The sequence below is a fragment of the Triticum urartu genome, chromosome 2A (genome assembly GCF_056163025.1).
Source record: "Triticum urartu cultivar PI428250 chromosome 2A, HENAU_Tu73, whole genome shotgun sequence".
NCBI lineage: Eukaryota > Viridiplantae > Streptophyta > Magnoliopsida > Poales > Poaceae > Triticum > Triticum urartu.
In genome coordinates, this window is record NC_141874.1 from 511,872,515 (window position 1) to 511,885,258 (window position 12,744).

The window sequence follows — 12,744 nt, forward strand, 5'->3', positions numbered from 1 at the left end:
CCTTTTTTTTTTGCAGTGAACTTAGAGACAAACAATACCAGTGTGGTGCGCATGCCATTTTCCCGGTATACACAGGAGGGAGAGTCAGAGAGGATAGCTGCCTCTGACTCCGAGAATCCCGTTAGTAGTCAACTGAAGGAGTTTGATCGAGTCGGCAAACAGCCCGAAACCCTATAAACAAACCAAGCCAAGGCAAGGAATTCATCAGCGCAGCACACGGATCATATAAACGAACGCGAACGCGCCGCAAACGAACCACCAAGCCAACGAACGCCGCGCGGCCTACGCTCCTCTCTTCCCCAGCACACGAGAGGGAGAGGGAAGGGAGCTTTGTCACGAGAGGACCGACTTCTGCCGCTCCGCCGCAAAGCCTATATAGATAGGCTCCCTTCACCCCCTCCCTCCCTCCCTGCTCCGCCGCACCCTTCCCGAGGCAGGCATCACCGTGGACGCGCGCGCGCTGGTCAAATCGAGGAGGGCTCGGGAAACCTTGGAGAAGGGCGGCGGGGACGGTAGGTACTCGCCATGGCCGGGGCGGAGGAGGTGGACTCCGGCGAGAAGCGCCTCAATGAGCTCGGCTACAAGCAGGAGCTCCGGAGGGAGATGGTACGTACTGTACGGCCCCTCATCATTTCCTTCCATTTTCTCTACCCTGCAAAATGGGTCTGTATCGGCTCTCTACGTATCTGCGGCAAAGATGGACTCGCCGGCGACGGCGAGGAGGATTCGCCGCCCTGCGGCTTGCAACCACCTGTGTTTTCCGATGAGATGAGACGCTGGTTACATCGCGTGTTTCGGTAAAACTGTGGCGGCCGCGTTGGCTAATTTTCTTCGTCCGTGCCGTAGAGGCGTGATGTGATCTTTCATGACCGGCTTGCGAATTGCGTCTCGTTTTGTCGGCCTCTATTTTTCCTGGTTTCTCAAGAGATGGAGATGTTTCTTTGCATGTGTTGTTGGTGCAGACGCTGTTCAAGACGCTGGCCATCTCTTTCTCGACGATGACGCTCTTCACGGGGATCACGCCGCTGTACGGCAGCAGCCTCCAGTACGCCGGGCCGGCCAGCCTCGTGTGGGGCTGGGTCGTCGTCTCCTTCTTCACCTGGTTCGTCGGCATCGCCATGGCCGAGATCTGCTCCTCCTTCCCCGTAAGCACACCTACACCTTCCCGGAACTTCCCTGCACTCCATGCCGCCGTTCCCAGATTCTCGAATCAGGCCTATCTGTGATTATAATTTTGGTGCTCTGTTTCTGCTCTGCTTGTAGCATTCTGAATGTACTGTTTTACTGTACTTGTGCCGTATGACTTGTGCCATATTCATTAGGAGTATTATTCAGGGTAAAAGACTCGTTGATTCTGATCACGGCTGACGTGCTCTGCTTTGAACTTGTTTTTTTGAGAGTTTTTTTTCTTTCTTGTTTGACAACAGACAACTGGCTCCCTCTATTTCTGGGCTGCTCATCTCGCTGGCCCGGTGTGGGGTCCATTGGCATCCTGGTGCTGCGCTTGGCTGGAGGCCATAGGCCTCATTGCCGGAATTGGTACTCAGGTATGCCCTTCTGTCAGTTGCTTCATCATATATATAGTTTGATTTCATGCTAACTTGGGAGTCATAACTGAAAGTCTGAAGCCTGTCTGCTCGTTCTTGTTCATTTCTCTTGCATTTGGTTGAACCATATAGTAAATCTATTGTCCGGTGTGTCAATTTTGCGTCTCCATTGTTGCAGGCCTATGCAGGATCCCAGGTGCTGCAGAGCATAATCCTGCTCTGCACCGGCACCAACAAAGGCGGCGGCTACCTGGCCCCTCGCTGGCTGTTCCTCGTCATGTACCTCGGGTTAACCTTCATCTGGGCCGTGTTCAACACTTTCGCCTTGGAAGTCATCGCCTTCCTCGACGTCATCTCCATGTGGTGGCAGGTCACAATGCTTTCCTTTGAGTCATCAAAACTGAAAGAGGCACACTGCAGAAAAATTGACAGTGTCGTTGATGCTGTGGTGCAGGTGGTCGGCGGCACGGTCATAGTGATCATGCTGCCGCTGGTGGCGAAGACGACGCAGCCGGCGTCGTACGTGTTCACGCATTTCGAGACGACGCCGGAGGTGACCGGGATCAGCAGCGGCGCCTACGCGGTGGTCCTGTCCCTCCTGGTGAGCCAGTACTCGCTGTACGGCTACGACGCGGCGGCGCACCTGACGGAGGAGACCAAGGGCGCCGACAAGAACGGCCCCATCGCCATCCTCTCCAGCATCGGCATCATCACCGTCTTCGGCTGGGTCTACATCCTCGCCCTCACCTTCAGCATCCAGGACTTCAGCTACCTGTACGACCCGGCCAACGAGACCGCCGGCACCTTCGTCCCGGCGCAGATACTCTACGACGCGTTCCACGGCCGGTACGGCAGCTCGACGGGCGCCATCGTGCTGCTCTTCATCATCTGGGGCTCATTCTTCTTCGGCGGCCTCTCCATCACCACCAGCGCCGCCCGGGTGGTGTACGCGCTGTCGCGGGACCGCGGCGTCCCCTTCTCCAGCGTGTGGCGCAAGATCCACCCCACGCGCAAGGTGCCCGGGAACGCGGTGTGGCTGTGCGCCGCCGTGTGCGCGCTGCTGGGCCTGCCCATCCTGTGGATCAACGTGGTGTTCACGGCCATCACCTCCATCGCCACCATCGGCTGGGTGGGGGGCTACGCGGTGCCCATCTTCGCCCGGATGGTGATGCGGGAGGAGGACTTCCGCCCGGGGCCGTTCTACCTCCGGGGAGCCAGCCGGCCCGTCTGCCTGGTGGCGTTCCTGTGGATCTGCTACACCTGCTCCGTCTTCCTGCTCCCCACCGTGTACCCAATCAAAATGGACACCTTCAACTACGCGCCCATCGCGCTCGGCGTCGTCCTGGGGCTCATCATGCTCTGGTGGGTGGTCGACGCCAGGAAGTGGTTCACGGGACCCGTCAGGAACATCGACGAGCAGGCCGACCACAACGCCGGCAGCGACGGCAATGGCAATGTCAAGGTCTGAGAGCCAAGTAGCGATGCTCGATCAAGTCATGTGTTGTCATTCTTTTTCGTCGGGCTCTGCGTGTGTGTGTTGTGTTAGCCTATATAGGTTGAGACCTGACGAAATCAAACATTTTCAAGAACGAACAGAGCCATGAATCGTGAAGCTGTCTTTTGTTCTTCCGATCGAAAACGCCGTGAGCTGAAATGAATAGAAAGGAGTACCAAAGATATTTTTTTTGCGAGAAAACTTTTGATTTATTCATCTTCAATCATGACAATAAAACGAACATCAGAAATAATAAAAATTACATGTAGATCCGTAGACCACCTAGCGACGACTACAAGAACTGAAGCGAGCCGAAGGCGCGTCGCAGTCATCGCCCCTCCCTCGTTGGAGTCGGGCATAACTTGTTGTAGTAGACAGTCGGAAAGTCGTCGTGCTAAGGTCCCATGGGACCAACGCACCAGAGCAGCAACCGCCGCTAATGAAGAATAAAGGGCGCGTTTGGTTACCTGCATCGTTTTTTGCCCTTTTGCATACTTGTCTCAGTTGGGCCTGGCTGAGCAAATGCAGGCCAAAAACCAACATCTGCACTTAGTTTGGCTGCCTGCATGTTCTCTTCCTGCATCATAACGATGCCTCTACGCACCACGTTTGGTTGCTCGCATTGTATGTGGTCAGATGAGTGCACGTTGTTTGGTTGCTTGCACAAAATATGATTAAGACTTAATAGCTACCCATAACACACAATGTTACACTAGAGTGTCTCGGCAACAATGGTAGGCGGTGGTTGTCGTGCCGCGTCCGACACAACGAGCATGGAGTCGCGGGCGAGCGACCTCATCGGCGGTGCAGTGAACTATTTGCTAGCGCCATCGCTGCAGAGAAAGTCTATGTGGAGTAATGAATAGAAGGGCGTTGAGGCAGAGGATGATGAAGAAAAAATGCAGTATGCCCGTCATGGCGGCGTCAGTGTAGTAGGACCGGGAGGAGGAGGCCGGAAAGAATGGCGATGATGACGGGACCAGTGTAGTAGGACACGAAGAAGGAGGCCGAGAAGAACAAAGATGTCGACGGCGCCATTATAGTAGGAGGCGAGCGAGAAGGTCGAGAGGAATAACGTCAGTGATGGCTTCAGTGTAGCAAAACATGGAAGATGACACAGAGAGGAACGACGACCGAGTTAGTGTAGTAGGAAGTGGGAGCGGAGGTTGAGAGGAACGACACTGACGGTGGCGCTAATGCAACAACACGCGAGGGGGAACGACGATGGCAACGACACCATTATAGTAAGACGCGAGCGAGGAGGCGAGAGGAACGATGCCGGTGATGGTTTCAATGTAGCAGGACATGGGAGAGAATATAGAGAGGAACGATGACCGCGCGAGTGTAGTAGGACATGGGAGAGGAGGTTGAGAGGAACGACGCCAACGATGGCGCTAGTGTAATAGCATGCGGGAGAGGAGGCCGAGAGGAGTGACGCCAGCGATAACGCCGGTGTAGCAGAAACAGAGGAGAGGGAGCTTAAGAAGTGTCATTAACACAAATCACACATATGCATATATACTTTATGAAAAAGAAGTTAGATTTAATCATCTAGATTATCGAAACAGAAAATGTGCAACACGGAAGTTGTGTAAAACTGTAAGATGAAGCTACTGACCAAATGAGAATTCAATGCGCGATGAATTTGATAAAATTCATCCAAAATAGCTTCAAACATGAACACGAAATTAAATGCTTACAGTCAACAAAACTATGAATTGATCAAAAAAATGGAACCATAACAACGATGCACATCTTTTTCATGTAGAGCTTATCTCAAATTGATGCATTATTGTGTGTATTAAAAAGGAATTAAGAAATAAGATTAGAGAAGGAGCTTCCTAAAGGTGGAAGAAGAAACAATGTACATGGTGTATACGACTCGCATGCTCTCGTGCAAGAGAGCCCCCATGTGCACTCGAAGGTGGCTCGCTTCAGCCTGGTCCAGTAGAAACGAATGATAGAACGTTCCTCCAGATGCAGGCTGAGATGTGTTTTGAGTTTCGTGCAGGTCAACTTTTTAATATGATCAGGTAAATAAACAGGCCGAAAACATTTCGCGCGGGCCTGACTAAGCCTAATGCAGACTACCAAACACGTCCAGAGTAGATCGAAAGAATCCAATCTGAAAACACAAAAACGTAGACAAATAACATCCAGATCCGAGCAAATTCATCAAGGATAGATCCGCTAGAGACACACCTCCACACGATCACCAACGATGCTAGACCCATCACTGCAACGAGGACTAGGCGGGAAAACTTTTATTCCATCTTCAGGGAATCGTTGCCGTCTTGACTTCTTGAGCAAGACACAACCCTCACAGAATTAAAAAAAACGACTAACAACACAACCCTTTCGCCGGCTCCATGGCCCTAAGGTCACAGGAAACGAGGCAAACCTGCGACGGCGCTGGCGAAAGGCACGAATCCTAGCCTTTTTTGAAAGAGAAGGAGGCAGCGGCTGTATAGTACTGTTCGTTTTGTCCGTTTGGGCAAGATTATACCTAACATAACCCCTCTCATCTCCTTCTACCTGCTTTGCTGGAGTGCCAAAGAATTGACTGGCAAGAGAGGAGTTAATGGAATGAATGAATACATATTGTTACTAACTTTCTAGAAAACAAATCTTGATGGCACGTTGTGCAGTGGAAGAAACGGATATGAAGGTCGAGGCCAATTCGTGTTTCTTTCCTTTTTTTTGTGTGAGAAAGACATAATAGACACGGATGATCACGGCATGCACACATACTTTTTCCTACAAGCACTTTTAAGAGGGTGGGCTGACATATCTTGAGATCGACAAAGTCGAAAGAATAATCATAAAGAGTATGAAATAAATTTAGGAAATATGCGAGCAGACGTAGGAATTGAACCCGATGGACTGATTCCACCACAAAAAATTTAACCATCTATTATTGACCGTCCATTATTTCTAACTAGATGATACCCTGCACGTTGTTGCGGAAATATTTTACAATACATTTCAAAGATATTTGATTGTATGTGACATGAATATTTGAAATAATAATGTGAAAACTAAAACTGAAAATATGTATGGTTTATTGTGTTTGACAATTGTAGAGTTGTAAAGAATTCAGTAAATATAAATAGCATAATAGAATGAAAAATAGCATTCATAACTGCAGATTGAGGTGGGCCTTTTTCTATGCATGGTTGCATGTAGAAGTGAGCATTTGTTTCATGATGAGGTGGCATGCTTGCATGTTGAGAGAAATAGGTTAGTGGGGACTAGATATTTAGATATAGAAGATGAAGGATAAAGATTCAATGAGGTAATAGGTCACCCAACACTCATATTTGGTAAGTGTTAGAAAAAAATGAAAACACATAATTGGAAAGTATGAATTAATAACATAAAAATATGGAAATGTTAACTGACGACCGTCTGCCAGGGGGCCAATCCCGGCAAACGTGCTCTCTTATGTTGGATTCGTTGCATGAATCTTGGCATAGGGGATAGGAGAGACGCCAAATTTTAAACTCGTTGGCTGTGATACAAAACCTAGCGAACATTATCCTATTCAAAACACTACCGCGCAACCGATCCCTCCTTTTTTTTACTAGATTGCAAAATATATTTTTCTTCTTCTTAGGTACATGGCGTTTAAAAAAATAACATGTCAGTTTTTAGAATCTTTTGAACTTTGTCACATGGAAAATTTAAACATTTTTTCCTGTTAGGTTGTCAAGTCCTGAGTTTGGAACTTGGTATCTGACTTTGTACCCTCAGTCGCAAACATGCAGTTACAAATATATAGTTTCGCTAGACTGCAACTTATCTCTTTCTGCAGAGTTGTCTCCATATCCACAACATTTGGTAAATGCAAAGAAGAGCACCATCCTTAAACCTTATCTCTCATAAAGAAAGTGTCATATCAAGTTTTCTTAATTCTACTATCCATGCTATCTTCAAAACAGCCAATGCGTTGGCGTGAACGTCGCGATGAGCTTCACTAAGGACAGAATGTGATTAACACATGACTAGACATCAGTCATATCATAAAAACCAAAATTTATTTAGTTTGTTTTATCAAGATAAATTGCATATATTTATATTCTTCTTTAAGTAATTTAGTATCCAAATTCTACAGGATGTACGCAACTTCATGGCACGAGAGAAATATAGACAAAACATATCTCCAAAGAAACCATCACCTTTGATCCCAGGATGGAAAACACATGGAGGTATCGTAATCACATATTTTTGTCTAATATCACTACACACATAGTATTTTCATAACAAGGTTCGGAGACAAAGGAAGAACAAGATCCTAAAGACAGGATGGTACTTCTTCCACCCGGCGAAGTACTTCTCAGTTCAACCTAAACCTGATCATTCCCCGAGCCGGGTCGGGTTCGGGCCGGGCTTGGCAAAGCCCAATGAAAAAATCCCAAGCCCGAGCCCGGCCCGAAGCAAATGAATAATGGCATTTTTAATTAAATAATCATATTTGGGATATTATATTAATTTATTATACCTATTTTCTGGTGGGTCCACCTCGCACGTAAAACACGGATAGGTGATTGCCAGGCGATCGGCTCAAGCGCTAGGGTTAGGGTTTTGCGAGCGGTGGCGGCGAGGATCTCGGCGGCACGGGAGGGATCGGTGGCGATTCCTTACGTGCGGGTCGGAGGGTTGCTCTCCTTCTGGTGGAGAGGACATGGCGGAGAGGACGAAGGATGGAACGTCGACGCCGAGGAGTGCGGCGGCTACTCCTGTGGCGGCGAAGACGTCAGGTCTGAAGACACAGGGAACGGCAGCTACGCCGCGTCCGACGGCACCAAAGGAGGCGACGAACCCAGCGATGAGGACGCCACTGGGCCCTCAGAGCAGGAACTCCTCCGTATCCCCTGGCGATGGCAAAACAGCGGCGGCGCGGCTAGTTTGACTGAACGGCTTGGAGGCTTAGTGCTGACGGAGAAGGAGGCCATGTGCTTCGTCTTTAAGGATGCGGAACAGGAAAACTCTAGGCCGGCGAAGTGGTCTGCAATTGGGAAAGCTTTCTCTACCCGGCTGATAAATAAGCGTGCGTTAGAGAAATCTATGCCGAGGGCTTGGGGTCTGCACAGAGAAGCCCAGTTCAAGATCATTGGGAGGAACTTATTTGTGGTGACTTTTGGAAGTGAGGGCGACTGGAGACACGCTCTAAACAATGGACCATGGCAATTCGATTTCAGTGTATTAATGCTCAAGGATTATGACGGAGCTACGAGGCCATCGGAGATGACTTTTGATTCTGTCGATATATGGGTCCGGGTTGAAGATCTGCCCTTGGACAAGCGCTCAAAAGCCTTCGGGGATGCACTTGGGAACTGGCTTGGAAAAATAGTGCGAGTGGACGTGGAAAAAGATGGCTTTGCAAAAGGCTTGGAGCTGCGTTTCAGAGTTAAACTTCCAGTGTGTGAGCCTTTGGTGAGAGTATTTTATTTGAAGAAATCTGAGGAGGATGTAGAGAAAACATGGTTTGATTTTAAGTATGAAAAGATTCCACACTTCTCCTTGTTATTGGGTTTTGGCTTCGTGTTGCTTTTGTCTTTGTCATGCATCTCATATCATGTCATCATGTGCATCGCATTTGCATACGTGTTCGTCTCATGCATCCGAGCATTTTCCCCGTTGTCCGTTTTGCATTCTGGCGCTCCTATGTCCTCCGGTGTCCCCTTTTACCTCTTTTCGTGTACGGGTGTTAAATGTTCTCAGATTGGAACGAGACTTGCCAAGCAGCCTTGTTTCACTACCGGTAGACTGCCTGTCAAGTTTCGTGCCATTTGGACTTCGTTTGTTACTCCAACGGTTAACCGAGGAACCGAGAAGGCCTCGTGTGTGTTGCAGCCCAACACCTTTCCAAAATGGCCCAAAACCCACCTAAACCCCCTCCATCATCTCGGTCGTTCGATCACGATCGCGTGGCCGCATACCGTGCTCAATTTGGAGCCTCCTAGCTCCCTCTACCTATAAATATAGACTCCCCTCCAAAAATTCGCGGACGAAACCCTAAAATCTTTCCCCTCGCACCGCCGGACGCGTCCACGCCGCGCCGGACGTGTCCACTGCCTCTAGCCACGTCGCCCCGGCCAATCGCATCGCGCCATGTCGTCCCCGCCGCCGCGCCAGCCAACCCGTGGGCGCCACGTGTCCCCAAGCCGGCGCCCACTTCGCCGCCAACCGCGCCAGCCCGCCGAAGCCCGCCGCGGGCCCTCCCGGCCCGCGTCCCCGATCCGCTCCGCCCCGCCGCCTGCCTCCAGCGCCGCCACCCGCATCGCCCTGCCGTCTCCGCCACCAAGTCCGGTCGCCGCCTCCCCACCGGCCGCGGCTCGCCGCGCCGCCTCGCCGCCCGACCTCGCCGCGCCACCGCAGGTCCTCGCCGGCGCCGTCCCGAACCAGCGCCACGCCGCCCTCCGACGCCCAAGTCCGGCAAGTCCCCTCATCTGGCGAGCTTCTTCAAACTCCGGCGAGCTCCCCGGCGATCTTCGATCCGCGTGCAAACCCTAGATCTGAGAGAGGGTTGACTTTTTACCTCAGTCACAGTAATTTTTAGCGTTTTCACCGCATCATAACTCTCATCCGTGGCTTCGTTTTGGGCGTCTAGCATGTCAAATTGTTCGTCTCGATGAGTACTTCATTTCATTCCATTGCACCATGTTCATTTGAGTTCATCTTGATGCCCTAAATACTGTTGCAAGAGTGCTATGCAATGTTAGTTTCAGATTCTTATCAGTAATTGGACATTTGTCATTTTTGCCATGTTTAATGTGTGCCTCCTATGAACTTGAGCCCTACATGTGTTTTGAAGTATGCCATGCCATATTTACAGGGGTGTATGCCATGTATTTTTGTGATCTCTGTGGTGGCTAGCACAAGCATGCAAAGTAGCCCTCGTAATGTTGCTGATTTCAGGGACTTAGAAATCTTCTAAGTCTTTTCCCTGTTAATATTTTTATGCCATGTATTCATGTTGCTGCAGGGTGATCCATGCCTATTTTGAGCATGATCAGTAAGGATGTTTTGTATATATTATTGTGCTCTATCCATCCATGTCTTTGTTTGCAATTATGGAGCACCCTAGCATGACCCAATCTTGCTCTATTTTTGCTATAAAATATTCCTGGCAGATTGTATACATGTTAAGCAATTTTGCCGAGGTTGTTGTAGTTGATCCGTGCATGCTATGAGGTTGTTTTTGCCATGTTTAGCTTCTATGCCATGTCTACTTGCTGGGTGTATGCTTAGTTTGTCATGCAATGCCTTGTGGTGAGTGCATCGAGCTCGTAAACATGCCTACGTGAATCTGTTTTGCCATGTTCCAGTTTTCTGCTAAGTCTGAATCTGTTAACGTAAGTTGCTATGTTCACATGGTTGCCATTGTATTTTCTGATCCCTTTTGGCTCATGGTCAGTAAGGGACTTTTGTTTTATGCTTTGAGTAGCTTCATGCCATGCCTTGCTTTTCCATGATATGTTCCTGTAGCATGTTTTTATCTTACTCTAAACATTGCTTCCTGATGTTAAATTCCTGACATGTTGTTATTTCCACTAAGTTTGTAACCTGTTATCTTTTGCACTTTTTCCATGCTTGTTTGAACCTTCTATTGTGTGAATTAGCCGTAGCTCAGTGTTCATCTTTTGTCAAGCATCTTGAGTGGATCACTGCCATATGATTTGTTTTCATGTCAGAGTGCAGTAAATTGTTGTTTTTGATGCATTTAGATGGCCTCGTGCTGTTAATCGCAGATCGGTGCCATATTTGTTTTGCTTGCCATTTGCAAACCGTGCATCCACTTTCGGTGATCTTTATATCGATTTCGATCGAAATCAACTCATCTTTCCAGTGGCATTCTTGGTTTTCCAAGTTGAGGCCAGGGTCAATCTCTCCTTTCCGAAGCACGCATATGCATCGCATATCACATCCCGCATATCATGCCATGTTTTGCATCATGTTGCCTGCGCATTGCATCATGGTTGATTGTGTCTCCCTTTGCTTGTGTTCTTGCTTTGGGTAGAGCCGGGAGACGAGTACGTGATCGAGGAACCCGTTGAGAACGTTTACGAGGATCAAGCTTACGTCAACTCGGAGAACTTTACAGGCAAGATGACCATACCTCGAAATCACTTCTATCTTTGCTTGCTAGATGCTCGCTCTTTTGCTATGCCTATGCTACGATACCTACCACTTGCTTATCATGCCTCCCATATTGCCATGTCAAACCTCTAACCTACCTTGTCCTAGCAAACCTTTGTTTGGCTATGTTACCGCTTTGCTCAGCCCCTCTTATAGCGTTGCTAGTTGCAGGTGAAGTTTGGAGTTTGTTCCTTGTTGGAACATGTTTATTGTTGGGATATCATTATATATCTTGTCTATTTTAATGCATCTATATACTTGGTAAAGGGTGGAAGGCTCGGCCTTATGCCTGGTGTTTTGTTCCACTCTTGCCGCCCTAGTTTCCGTCATACCGGTGTTATGTTCCTTGATTTTGCGTTCCTTACACGGTTGGGTTATAGTGGGAACCCCTTGACAGTTCGCCTTGAAAAAAACTCCTCCAGCAAGGCCTAACCTTTGTTTTACCATTTGCCACCTAGCCTTTTTCCCTTGGGTTTCGCGGACTCAAGGGTCATATTTGTTTTAAACCCCCCTGGGCCAGTGCTCCTCTGAGTGTTGGTCTGAAATGGGCAGCCTGCGGGGACACCTCGGGGCAACTCGAGGGTTGGTTTTTACTCGTAGCTTGAACTATCCGGTGTGCCCTGAGAACGAGATACGTGCGACTCCTATCGGGATTTGTCGGCACATCAGGAGGCTTTGCTAGTTTAGTTTTACCATTGTCGAGATGTCTTGTAACCGGGATTCCGAGTCTGATCGGATTGTCTTGGGAGAAGGAATATCCTTCGTTGATCGTGAGAGCTTGTGATGGGCTAAGTTGGGACTCCCCTGCAGGGATTTGAACTTTCGAAAGCCGTGCCCGCGGTTATGGGCAGATGGGAATTTGTTAATGTCCGATTGTAGAAAACCTGAAACTTAACTTAATTAATATGAATCAACAGAGTGTGTGGCCGTGATGGTCTCTTTTCGGCGGAGTCCGGGAAGAGAACACGGTCTCGTGTTATGCTTGAACGTAGGTTGTTCTAGGATCACTTCTTGATCATAGTTTATCGAATCGTGCCTTTGCCTTCTCTTCTCGCTCTCATTTGCGTATGTTAGCCACCATATATGCTAGTGCTTGCTGCAGCTCCACCTCATACCTTTTACCTACCTATAAGCTTAAATAGTCTTGATCGCGAGGGTGTGAGATTGCTGAGTCCCCATGACTCACAGATTACTTCCAAAACCAGATGCAGGGACCGATGATGCCATTCCAGGAGATTCGACTGAGCTCAAGTGGGAGTTCGATGAGGACTCAGGACGATACTATGTTTCCTTTCCAGACGATCAGTAGTGGAGCCCAGTTGGGGCGATCGGGGACATTATGCATTTGGTGTTGTCTTTATTTTGGTTCCGTAGTCGGGCCTTGATTGTATCTGGATGATTGTAATGTTATATTTATGCTATTGTGTGACGTGGCAATTGTAAGCCAACTATGTACCTCTTTCCTTATTCAGTACATGGGTTGTGTGAATATTACCCCACTTGCGACATTGCTTACAATGCGGTTATGCCTCTAAGTCATGCTTCGACACGTGGGAGATA

General features: G+C 48.7%; 1 protein-coding gene across 1 annotated transcript; it reads left to right on the plus strand.

The window, feature by feature from the left end:
* Nucleotides 1–219: 219 nt before the first annotated feature.
* Nucleotides 220–3,159, plus strand: LOC125538325 (amino-acid permease BAT1). Its single transcript, XM_048701586.2, has 5 exons — nt 220–606; nt 963–1,145; nt 1,428–1,547; nt 1,726–1,917; nt 2,002–3,159. Exons 1-5 carry the CDS (start codon nt 526–528, stop codon nt 3,013–3,015), a joined length of 1,590 nt encoding a protein of 529 aa, XP_048557543.2. The 5' UTR covers nt 220–525; the 3' UTR covers nt 3,016–3,159.
* Nucleotides 3,160–12,744: the final 9,585 nt, after the last annotated feature.